At 41.9% G+C, this 13,192-nt stretch overlaps 1 protein-coding gene across 1 annotated transcript; it reads left to right on the top strand.

The window, feature by feature from the left end:
- LOC109234576 (40S ribosomal protein S19-3-like) lies at positions 393-2,534 on the top strand. Its single transcript, XM_019400619.1, has 4 exons — positions 393-575; positions 1,381-1,471; positions 1,574-1,757; positions 2,169-2,534. The coding sequence occupies exons 1-4, from the start codon at positions 492-494 to the stop codon at positions 2,239-2,241; spliced, it is 432 nt and encodes a 143-aa protein (XP_019256164.1). The 5' UTR covers positions 393-491; the 3' UTR covers positions 2,242-2,534.

Below are 13,192 nucleotides of genomic sequence, written 5' to 3'. Positions count from 1 at the left end.
TCACTTGGACATAGATTTCTGAATATTTTTTGAAAAAGCTTATTTGTGTTAATTTTGGGGCAATTGACACGTTAAAAAGTCCCTTGTTTAGCGAAAAAGTCCAAAATTATCATGATTAGCCTAAAAAGAGGTCTTAAGCTATATTTTGAATTTGAAGTTTTGATTTTTAAAATCTCTTAAAACTAGATTAATTCTATAAACAAACGCATTCTTAAAAAAAAAAAATTTGAAAAGAAAAACTTTCAAAATTTATGGCCAAACGCCTACTAAATATGCCCGGGCATACCGTCACTAGTAATGTTATAAAACGAGGTCATTGGGCTTTCTTTCGTGAAGCCCGAGTATTATGGGCTTATTATAAAAGAGGGAGGCCCTTTATTATCGATATTCCACAAATATAAACCCTAGCATCCTTCTTGTTAACTTACAAACCCTTGCTGCAACTCGTAGGAGAGAGACGCACAGGCGCCGCAGTAGCAGCAAAGCCAAAAATGGAGCCAGCGAGAAATGTGAAGGATGTTTCACCTCACGAGTTCGTGAAAGCTTACGCCGCTCACCTCAAGCGTTCCGGCAAGGTCTGCCTCTCTCTTTATCATTCTTCTCTCAAATCCACTTCTCTTTGTAAACAATAGATATATCCATTTCTCCATAGTGTAAAGTTTTTTAGTTTACAATTTGTTCATTTCTCCGTAGTGTAAACTTTCTCTAGTTTACAAATTTATCTGATGGATTATCTTTCTGCTTTTAATTTGTGTGTATGCTTGTAATCTGATCATTGATATTCTATCGTGTGTCTATGATTTATGTGTGGTTTACTTATATTTCTAGCTAAGATGTCCTTTCAGTGTATTTACTAGTGTTTTCTCATAAGTATAATAACTGAAGAAGTTTGGTTGACATAGTCGTCCAATCTATACATGATTGTACATGACTATGGACGTTGGCCTGAAAGCGGTTGTGTTTAAAATAAAAATAACATAAACAGACACTCTAAATCGAGAGAACATTTGTTTGCTACATCCTGTTAAAGACCGTAAGCTATTACTTTGGTTTGCACTTGAATTTGTTGCCATATTTTGTTAATTTTACATACATACCATTTCTATATTGTTAACACTCATTTAGAGTATGTAGTCTGAGGTGGTAGAATGAGATAGCTTTATGTAAGGTCAAAAGTTGTCTGATATCGCAGCATGCTATTATGTATAATGATCAATAGGGAGAGTGCCTGGCTGCCCTTTTCGATATAGTAGGTTGTCTATTTGACCCCCTACCTTTGGTTTAGTTTAGGCAAGCTTGCTGCTGTAATTTGGTTCGGATGTGAGATAGAAAACACAGTTGTCTTATTTGTTTGCTGATTATTAAATTTCATTGCCACAGATGGAGCTTCCTGAGTGGACTGACATTGTCAAGACTGGTAAACTGAAAGAGCTTGCCCCATACGACCCTGATTGGTACTACATTAGAGCTGGTATGTATTTCCTTTATCTCCTCACATTGAAGAAGAAAATTATGTGACTAAAACATTACTGTTCCTAACTTTCTTCCATTCTGTTTTGTATTGTATGGACAGCTTCCATGGCAAGGAAGATCTATCTGAGAGGAGGTCTTGGAGTTGGTGGATTCCGAAGAATTTATGGTGGTAACCAGAGGAATGGAAGCCGCCCACGTCATTTCTGCAAGAGCAGTGGTTCAGTTGCTCGCAACATCCTTCAGCAATTGCAGAACATGAACATCATTGACTTTGATCCCAAGGGGTAAGCATTCTTGTCACATTTCAATTGCATCTTTCAAATTGTAGGGACTGAATTCAGTTGCTAAGGAAAAACTCCTGGAATTGACATCTTTTTGAAATGTTATTTGAGTGGAATGGGGAATACAGCAGGAGAATAACAGTTGTTTCCCTTGATTTTGGAGTCTTTGCTATTCGAATTTAGCTGATGTTGTTCCCCTAACACTGCATTTCGTACTGATGCTTTATGTGCTGAAACAGGATTTTTTATTTTTTCGTTCTTCTATGTATCCTGAGAAATAGGCATAAAATTAAATAGGGGGATGGGAAGGACTCACCTCTGAAATGAGATGAAGTGTTGTGCTGCTACAACTTATTGTCTTTCTGATTCTTATAGAAGAATTACTGTTTGATCTTTGTTACTCCTTTTTTTCAGTGGAAGGAGAATCACATCCAATGGCCAGAGAGATCTTGACCAAGTTGCTGGAAGAATTGCTGTTGCCATTTAAGAGATGAAAGCAAGCGTTATTATGAATACATGAGTTGCGTCAAACTTATAATTTCAGCTTGGACCATATAGATGTAGGGTGTTGTTGAATCAATTTTCTGCATGTTTTGCCTTTTTTTCTTTTATCATGGGATTCTTTTTGCATCAGTATGCTAGTTTTGTCCTTTCAGTACTTTAAGAGGTTACTTGGGCCTGTCCTCTATTTGAGCATAACATTTTATTTGCGTTAAGGGTGTGTTTTATGTGGAGGAAAATATTTTGCTAAAACAGTGAACTAATTTTCGTTTTCAAATAGCTAACTCTATATTTACACACATGCTGTCAATCTTTCTTATTTTGAAAGGATCTGAGTTCTATGCACTGCAAAAGTACAAAAAAAGTAATACTACAAGTCTAATTTGAATTGTGATGGCAAGCCAGGGTATTTTACTTTAGAAATATATTTGTAATTACTTTATACGTAAATTTATTGTACAAAAGCTTTACACTGTTAGTGTAATAAGTTACACTTATTTGAATTATGTCAAATGTATATTCATATTTTATCCTGCTTGGACAATTACAATATAAAATTACTTTTCCTAATTAGAAGTATCAGTGTCCTAGAAGCGAAGCGAGAAGAGGCAACACCTGAATGGTAGGGTGTAGTGAAACGGGAAGAGGCAATACGAACTTCTCTTTATGCCTCGTTATCAAATTCATGTAGTTACGGGATTATGTCAAAATAAAGAAAGGTTTAGTCTTAACATACCTTATCACAATCTTTTCAAATCGCCAAGTTGAACTCTTCTCTTCGCACATTAATCTACAACAACGATAATAACACTATTTGTAATGACCCGACCAGTTGTTTTGAGCTCTAGCATGTCGTTTAGCGGTTTGAGGCCATGAGCAGCTTCACTTTAGGTATTATAACTTGTACGCGTGGTCGTAATTGAATTTCGGGAAGTTCGGGGTTGATTTGGAAAGAAAATTCTCATTTCGAAAGATTTAAGTTGGCAGAATTGACTAAGATTGGATTTTTGAGTAAACGACCTCGGAATCAGGATTTGAAGGTTCCAGCAGGTTCGTATGATGATTTTGGACTTGGGCGTATGTCCGGATCGGGTTTTGGATAACCCGAGAGCGTTTCGGCGCCTATTGTGTAAGTTAGCATTTTGGAAGAATTTCATAAGTTTGGTTGAAGTGCATTTCAGTGTTTTCGATGTCCGTTGGGATTCCGAGTCTGGGAATAGCTCCGTATGGTGATTCTGGTATTGGGAGCGCGATCGGAATTAGATTTGGAGGTCCGTAGGTCATTTTGGAGTCATTTGGCGAAAGTTAGAAATTTGAAGGTTTTTGAGAAGTTTGACCGGAAGTGGACCCTTTGATATCGGGGTTGGATTCCGATTCCGGAAGTTGGAGTAGGTCCGTAATGCCGAATATGACTTGTGTGAAAATTTGAGGACAATCGGACGTGATTTGAGAGGTTTCGGCATCGAATGTAGAAGTTTTGAAGTTCTAAAGTTCATAAAGCTCGAATTGGGGTGTGATTCGTGATTTCGAAGTTGTTTGATGTGATTTGAGGCCTCGAGCAGGTCCGCATTATAGCTTGGGACTGGTTGGTATGATTGGTCGGGGTCTCGAGGGCCTCGGGTGGATTCCGGATGGTTGACGGATCAAACTTGGAATTTGAAGAAGGAAAGAAGCAGCTGACTTCTAGTGTAACCGCACCTGCGAGGCTTGGGCCGCAGAAGCGGCCTTGGTGCCGCAGAAGCGGAAGTGGCTGGGCTAGGCTAGGCTGAGACCGCAGATGCGGTCATCTCGCCCCAGAAGCGGGACCGCACCTACGGAAGGAGAAGCGCAGAAGCGGAATGAGGGGGCCTGGTGAAGGACCACAGATGCGGTAGTGGGGCTGCACCTGCGGAACCGTAGAAGCGGTCAAGTGACCGCAGGTGCGGAAATGCTGGAGGCAGTAAGGTTCTTTAAATTTGGTTCATTTCAACCCCATTTCTTCCATTGGAGCCGATTTTGGAGCAACTTTGAGGTGCCATTTTCACCGCCAAGCATGAGGTAAGTGGTTTATACTAGTTTTGAGTTAAACACATGATTTTATATGGATTTGAACATGGAAATTAGTGGAAAACTTGGGGTTTGAGGGAAAACCTAGAAAAATTGGTATTCTTGGATTTTGACTGCGATTTTGGACATGAAATTGAGATGAATTATATATTTGAGTTCGTGAGGTTGTGGGCAAACTTTATCTTCGAAAAATTTCGGAATCCGGGCACGTGGGCGATTTTGTCAACTTTTCGATCGGGTTTTGAAATAGTTATAAATTGAATTATTATGAGTAATTGAACATATATTAATGGGTTTGCATAATTATTGGCTAGTTTTGGAGCGTTATGCATCGATTTGAGTTATCGGAAGGGCGTGGAATGCCGGTTATGGAACTTCGGAGCGAGGTGAGTCTCCTTTCTAACCTTGTAAGAGGGAATTGTTCCCATAGTGAATTAATTGGTTATGTGCTTCTATTTGAGGGGGCTACGTACGCACGAGGTGATGAAAGTCCGTGCGTAGCTACTATTATGCTTATGTCCGGGTAGTCTAGGACCCAAAAGCATGCTTTACTTGAAATAATTGTAACCTTATCGATAGTTTAAATTGCTTAGTTCGTATCAAAGTGGTAATGATTTTCTAAAAGAGTTAAACTTCATTTTTCTCGACTTGTAAAGAGAAATTGATGCCTCCTTGAATAATTGCTTCCCTGATGAAGTCTTAATTGACTGTTTGAATGTGTGTTTCTATGTGTACCTGCATCGCATGTACGATTCGCGAGCGGGGTGATTGTTTATTTACATTTAACCGCGTCGCATGTATGATTCGCGAGCGGGGTAATAGATGCATCTATGGTTCGCGCCATTCGACCCTTTGGCAGTGCACAGTTTAAATAGTGTTGGATCGGGCCGTACGACCTCTGGCATGATTTGCGCATGCTTGTATTGCTTGCCTTGAAATTTATAGATGTTGATATTTGTTCTCCCTAGCCTGAGATAAATGTATACATAATGAAAATGAATTTGGAAAATTTACTATAAATGAAAGAATTGTTTACGTGCCTCATGCTACTGAGTTACAACCATTTTTATGAAAATCCTCGATTTACTGTATTATTGGTATTTAATTATTATTGGACCACTAGTAAGTGTTGAATTCGATCTTTCGTCTCTACTTCTTCGAGATTAGACGGGATACTTACTGAGTACACGTTGTTTTGTACTCGTGCTACACTTACTGTGCATTTTTGTTGCACAGGCACATGTACCTCTAGCGGCTTAATGGGCGTAGCAGCATGGATGATACAAAGACTTAGGTGAGCTGCATCTCTCGAGGCGACCGCATCCAGCATAGTCTCTTTCGGTGTACTGTATTTACTTTTTGTCCAAATTTGTATTCCAGACAGTTATTGTACTTCATTTGATTTCCTAGTGATTGCTCATGCACTTGTGACACCGGGTTCTAGGATGATTTCGGGATTATTCAGTAAATAGATTTTGTAAAGATGTCATTATTTATTCAGTGAAGTTTATTATTCATTGTTTAATGTTTAGCAGTAACGATTTTGAAAATATTAAAACGAGGATTACTAGTTATATGGCATTGGCTTGCCTGACAGTAGTGTCCGGCGCCATCACGACCCTTAGTGGATTTTGGATCGTGACACTATCATTAAATTACGAAAGGTACAACTACCGCACAACGAACGACAAGCTTATTTGGTATTAAAATGGGCAGCATCTCCCCTATAATCCTTACTTCCTCCAAATTCAAGATAACACTAACGACACAAGAACACAACAATAATTATATATATATATATATATATATATATATATATATATATATATATATATACACACACATTATTTCCCCCTTATATACACCACAAAACACTACAAAACAGCCCAATACACCTCAATCTCTTCATACACAATATGACCACCGTATTAATGTCAAACAACCCAAAAATGTTACGACGAACAACCAGCCGACCACCATGCATTTATGTGGTATTTATCCATTCCCTTCCTCCTCCAAAACTCCATAAAAAATAATAAAATACGCAATCCAACAGCAACACAAAACAGTCCACAAAATAATCCGCTACAAATGACTAACTCGAACTCATGACTTCCGATCATCGTCCTGTGAGTTCTTACAATTATAGAACGACTTTTCATACATCTCCAGCAGAAAAAATGGAAGAAAGAGAGTAGTAAACTTACCTTATTTGTTGAATAACTTAGCTCCTTACATGGTTCTTTGATAATAGGTGAATTAGACTATAATTGGACCCTAAAGAACCATATTTTTGTATAGCTTTGTGGTAAAAAGTGATAACCAAATGCTCTGATTAGTGCTTTTCATGCTTTGCAGGCTATATCCAACGAATGAAGTCGATGGAGCAAGTTTGGGATCAATTACGGAGAAAAGGAGGCCAATCAAACAATGCCCACGAAATGCACCAAGTGAAGAGACAAAAGCAGAGCTAAACTTGGCCTGCCGCGGTCAGACCGTAACCGCGGCAGAGCAGAGCTGCAGATTCAGAGGACCTATTTGGCCGCGGTCCTGGCGTAACCGCGGTGGGACCGCGGCAGAATGCGGAAAAGCTAGGGACTAAAGTGTCAAGTCGGGAAAACTTGGTGTAAAACCCTTATAAAAAGTAGGAATTCGGCCACATTAGGGCAAATTTGTTTTGGAGATTACTTTTGCAAGAAACACAAGTGTGAGAGATCACCCAAAAACATCATAGTTCTTTATTTCTTCTTTTTCTTGCACTTTTCCATGATGAATATTTTCGTAGTTTATCTTTACGTTGTTATGAGTAGCTAAATACTTTAATCTAAGGTTTTGATGGAACCTATTGAAGGATGAACTTCGTGATTATGTTCATATAGTTTGCCGGTTAATCTCTATTTGTTCAACTACGTGTTTATTGTAGTTAATTGACAGGATCCTCAATTAGTTGTGCCTATTTAGTGTGCATAACTCGGAAGAGAGTGCATATTTAGGTAAACACCACTCTCAAAGTATAAGAGGGATCTATAACTGCGGGTTTAAAGGCGTGATTAGGGATAACGAAGCCTTGGGTGTAATCTAAAGTGAGCTGTAATAAACAAAGTCAGCTAGCGTATCTCGGGAGAGTGCGTCTAGTAAATTATCGCGATTACTCGGGAGAGATTTGTGGTAAAAAGAGTGTTCATGATTGATAAAGATATTTTGGTGAATCTATATGAAACATAACCGGAAGGGATTCCATCAATAGGGGAAATCACTACCTTAGAACCTTCTCATTATTGTTTACAACCCAAGCATATTTAGTTTACAGCTGTTTATTTACTTTCAATCTTAGTTAGTAGAAATACCATCAACTATTGTTTACAACGTTTGGGGAAGTTGATTATAAAAAATTTAGTGATTCCAACAAAGGTAATTGATAGGTTAATTCTCTGTGGGATTCGACTCCGGACTTGTAAACCGGATTATATTTGCAACGACCGCATTGTCCTTTTTATAAGGCATAGTTCGGCGTGATCAAATTTTGGTGTCGTTTTCGGGGAATTAACGGTGTTATCAATTACAATTGAAAGAAGTACAAAAATTCTTAGTGTAGTCAGTTTTCTCTATACCCAATTTTTACATTGAAATTTTAACGTTTGTTGACTTGGTTGCATATGTGCATGCCTAGAAACTCATCGAGATCTGGTGAAGTATTAGAAACATTATCAGATCCCGAGAAATTTTTCAGGGCTTTGAATCAGGCCAACCGACAAAACAAACAACAACCAACAACTGCACAATTCGAAACAATCATGAGAGATAACCAGGAAAACCCAGCAGTACCAATAGCACCAGCGCCAGAGGCTGCTCTCTATGACTGGGCACAACCGACAGCTGAGAATCTATCCACAGCGATAGTAGTCCCGCAGATACAGGCTGAGTCATTCCAAATCACAAATAACATGCTGCACTTGTTGCACAATAAGGGACTATTTTCGGGGTCACAAGTTGAAGATCCTCGGCAGCACTTGAAGAATTTCTTGTCTATCTGCAAAACCCAAAGGCAACCCAATGTAACTCCTGAAGCAATCAAGTTGTTATTGTTTCCATTCTCAGTGACAGGAGCTGCCCAAACTTGGCTGAATTCACTCCCCATAAATTCTATAGCAACGTGGGATGAACTAGTCAAGCAATTTCACAACAAGTTCCATCCACCCAACAAGACTGCTCAACAAATTGATGAGATTTTGAGCTTTAAGCATAGACCGATGGAGACTTTGCATGAAACATGGGAGCGTTTTAAAGGGATGCTGGTCATATGTCCACACCATGGTGTTCCAGATCTAATGTTGAGGCAACGGTTCTACATGGGATTGTCAGATAGCGTAAAGAACATTGTTGATGCTTCAACTGGTGGGGCATTCTTGAGCAAAACATGGAGAGAGGGCCAGAGTCTTCTTGACAAGATGGCACAGAATTCGGGGTGGATAACCAGAACTGCACCTATCACTCCAGTGGTGCACTCAGTGCCTTTAGATCCATCCCATTCTATGGCTGAAAATATGGCCACCTTATTGACACAGATGAGCATACTTACTAAAAAGGTGGAAGAGTCAGGACAGAAACAGTAGGTACATATTGTTGATACTACTAACGGGGGCTTGTGCACATCTTGCATTAGTCAGCCAGTTGGTAACCAGTGGAACGTAGAACACGATCATCATCACTACCCTGAAGACATGAACTATGTGTCTAATTATAGCGGCCAGAGACAGGGCGGCCAGAATTGGGGTCAACAAAATCAGCAGTACAGGCCAACACAACCACAGTTCAACACTGGAAACATGGGAGGTATGAGACCCCCCAACAATATGGCACCTTAACCACGACCACAGGGATACAATAATCAGAAGCAGCAGCAGGGGTATCACCCACCTCAGCAGCAGCATGGTGGAAGGCAGGAAGATGGGTTTGCTAGACTTGAAGCAATGATGTAGCAGGTTATTGGGTCTAATGCAAAAATTAATGAGAGAGTCGATGCACATGACGCAACAATCAAAAATATTGAGGTACAGGTGGGCCAAATTTTGATGTCTCTGAACAATCGTCCTCATAGGACACTACCTGCAGACACCCAGATAAACCCAAAAGATCAGGGACCGAAGCAGCTGATGGTGGTGAGTCTACGTAATGGCAGAGATTTGGATGTAGAGCAAGAAAGGGCTCGAGAAGCTAGACAGGCTGAGACACTCATACCAGTGCCCATCGAGCTGGATGAATCAACGAAACTGACAGAGGTAACAGTCCAGCCTGCTCAAGAAGAAAATAGCATTCAGAAAGAGACCGAGAAAGAAGCTGAAACAGTCCAGGAGCCAGTAGTTGATGTAGCAGCTGATAAAGATCAGTCCCAATTGATTGGGAAGAAGAGACCCCCTGCACCCTTCCCCCAGAGGCTGGATAAGTACAAAAAAGAGGAGCAATACAAGAAGTTCTTTGACATGCTGAAGCAAATCCAGGTAAATATACCATTGATTGAAGCTTTGAAGGAGATGCCCGGGTATGCAAAAATGATGAAGGACTTGATGTCCCGGAAGTTTGATTTCCAAGACTTGGCCACAGTTACTCTTACTCAGACCTGTAGTGCAGTGGTGACTAGACCAATTGCGAAAAAGCTGTCTGATCCAGGGAGCTTTACAATCCCATGCNGCTTGAGCCGGATCTTTTGGCCAACAGTGTTTAGAGATGCACACCTATGGGTGAAGGGCTGCAATGAATGTCAGAGGACTGGGAACATTTCCCGTCGCCACGAGATGCCCATGAACCCGATTCAAGAGGTGGAAGTATTTGATGTCTGGGGGATTGACTTCATGGGTCCCTTCGTCAGCTCCTTTGGAAATAAATACATACTGGTTGCTGTGGATTACGTGTCCAAGTGGGTAGAAGATACTGCGTTACCCACTAATGATGCAAGAGTAGTGGTGGGATTTTTGAAAAAGAACATATTCACCCGATTTGGGACACCACGAGCAATTATCAGTGACGGGGGCACTCACTTCTGTAATAGAGCCTTCGAAAAGTTGCTTGCAAAGTATGATGTACGCCACAAGGTGGCTACTCCGTATCACCCGCAAACTAGTGGGCAAGTGGAAGTGTCCAACAGAGAGATCAAGAGTGTGTTAACCAAGACGGTGAATGCCACAAGAACTGATTGGGCGAGAAAGCTAGATGATGCACTCTGGGCCTACAGGACTGCGTTTAAAACACCAATTGGTATGTCACCATATAAGTTGGTGTTTGGTAAGGCATGTCACCTACCAGTGGAACTTGAACATAAAGCGTGGTGGGCATTGAAGCAGTTGAACTTAGATATTGAAGCTGCAGGCACAACTAGAATCACTGAGTTGCATGAGCTTGACGAGTTCAGACATCTTGCTTTTGAGAGCACAAGATTGTACAAGGAAAGAATGAAGAGGTTGCACGACCAGAACATTGTTGAGCGACATTTCAAACCCGGGGACATGGTATTGCTCTATAACTCAAGATTGCGGCTGTTCCCTGGTAAGCTTAAGTCAAGATGGTCTGGTCCGTTTCGAGTGGCTGAAGTATTCCGTTCAGGTGCAGTAGAGATCGCCGCCGAGAAAGACTCTCGTACATTTAGAGTCAATGGGCAGAGATTAAAACTATATGTGGGCATGAACGAACCAAAGGAAGGGTCTGAGATCCACCTGACTGAACCTCAGAGGTCGAGCGAGCCTTAAATGCGCTCACTTGCGTCGTGCTGCGACGTTAAATCAGGCGTTGCGTGGGAGGCAACCCACGAATGTGTTGTAAATGTAATTTGTAATATCATAAAAAAAAAAAGAGGTTGAGCGAATCTTGCGCTCGTGTTGCGTCGTGCCGCGATGTTAAATCAGGCGCTTCATGGGAGGCAACCCACGATAGTAGCATTTCTAACATTTTGTATATATGCAGGTTAGTGCGGAGGACGTTGCATCATGAGCCTGGACATATCATGGGTAAGGTAGGCATTAAAAGAGGTAAAAATAGTGCCTAAGGGGCAAAACAATGAACAGAACCCCAACAATAGGCAGCCAGTAACGGGTCCACCGCGGTCGCGGCGTAACCGCGGTAGGACCGCGATCGTGACCCCTCTCTGAAGTTATCCCACCGCGGTCACGGTGTAACCGCGGTAGCACCGCGGTCGTGACCCCTCTCTGAATTTATCCCACCGCGGTCACGGCGTAACCGCGGCAGGACCGCGGTCGTGACCCCTCTCTGAAGTTATCCCACCGCGGTCACGGCGTAACCGCGGCAGGACCGCGGTGGACCAGAACGGGCCCAGGTATGAAAACGCAGAATTTTTTTTTTGTTTTTTTCTTTTCTTTTTCTCCCTTTCATTAATCTAACCTAAACTAACCTTCCCCAACCAAAACCTCCGCCCCCCCCTTTTCCCCATTCTCTCTAAATTTTCTCAACCCTCTTCTTCTTCTTCCTCCTAAACTCTCAATTCCTCCATTCTTCTTCTTCTTCTTCTTCTTCCCAAATTCTCTCTTCTTCTCCATTTTTTCCCCTTCTTCTTCTTCTCACCAGAACCCACTCTCTCTTCTTTCTTCTTCTTCCCATAACCCAAAACCCCCATTACCCCTTCTTCTTACCCCCATCTCCATCCAAACCCTACCCACCCACAACCCCCCCCCCCCCAAAAAAAACGCCCCACCCCCCTACCCAGCCATAACCCCCCCAAATTTTTTTCTTTTTTTCTTTCTCAAGACTTCGCGGTAATCCTCAAGTAAGTTGTTATACTTTTCCTTCTATTGTATGTCTTTTGTATTATGTAGTAATTATTGTATAGAATTTTTGCTTTTGGTTGCAATGGGGTTTTGGACTCCAAAGTTTGGTGTTGTCATGGTGTTTGGGGTTGATTTGTGTCGATGTGGGAGTGTATTGCTAATTTTTGTGTGGGGTGGGTGGTGGTAGTACTTAAATGGTATTTATTGGTGGAAACTTGTGGGGGGAGGGGGGGTCTTATATGGCGGAATTATATTATTGATAGGTGGTGTGGGGACAATAGTGGATGTTGTCCACTTTGGGTAACTGTTTTGTGCCAGCGGGTGGCGAAGTCTGAGTACCTATCCGACTGGCACATGTTTGGCTGTCCCTGATGGTTATGATGAATTGATTGCAGGTACTATGGCCCGAAAGAAGCGTAGGAACTCGGAAAGCACTTCCGACGTCCCGACTTATGATGCCACCCGGTTCACATCCGAGGAGGCCCAGGACAGGTTTCATGCGAAAGCCACCAAAAGCTTTGTGCCGGAAATTGGTATTGACAGGGCTGCCCTCCGTGTCGAAAAGCCGGACATGTACGAGGAAATCCGCCGGAGGGGGATGGAGTATTTGTTTGATGAACCTGATACGACAAAACCAATGATAGTCCGGGAGTTCTACGCGAACTGCCCGGAACATATGTGCCGTTCTGTGGTTGTGCGGGGCAAAGTAGTAGATGCCTCAGTCCAGAAAACTCGCCAGGTCCTGCAGCTGCCTTCCTTCACGGGTGACAATGATTATTACCACAATTCTCCAGGGGTCGATTGGGACACTCTGATTGAGTCCATATGCTCAGGGGGTCGGCCAGTTTGGATACAGGAACACGTGACCCTGCATTCCAAGTCATTCACATGGAAAGCTAAGTGCTGGTTCACTATGATTTGCAGCAGGTTATTGCCCACGGGCAACACAACAGATGCGAACAGCTTGCGGGCTTTATTGGTTTGGTGCTTCGTGACAAGGAAGGACGTGGATGTTGCTAAAATCATTGGAGATGAAATGATCCTCCGGTCACCACTAATGACTAAGGGGTCTTACTTCCCCTCCCTGGTGACCAGGTTATGTCTGCTGGCTGATGTCCC

The sequence above is a fragment of the Nicotiana attenuata genome, chromosome 11, assembly GCF_001879085.1.
Source record: "Nicotiana attenuata strain UT chromosome 11, NIATTr2, whole genome shotgun sequence".
Classification (NCBI taxonomy): domain Eukaryota; kingdom Viridiplantae; phylum Streptophyta; class Magnoliopsida; order Solanales; family Solanaceae; genus Nicotiana; species Nicotiana attenuata.
This window is presented reverse-complemented; position numbering and strand designations above follow the sequence as displayed.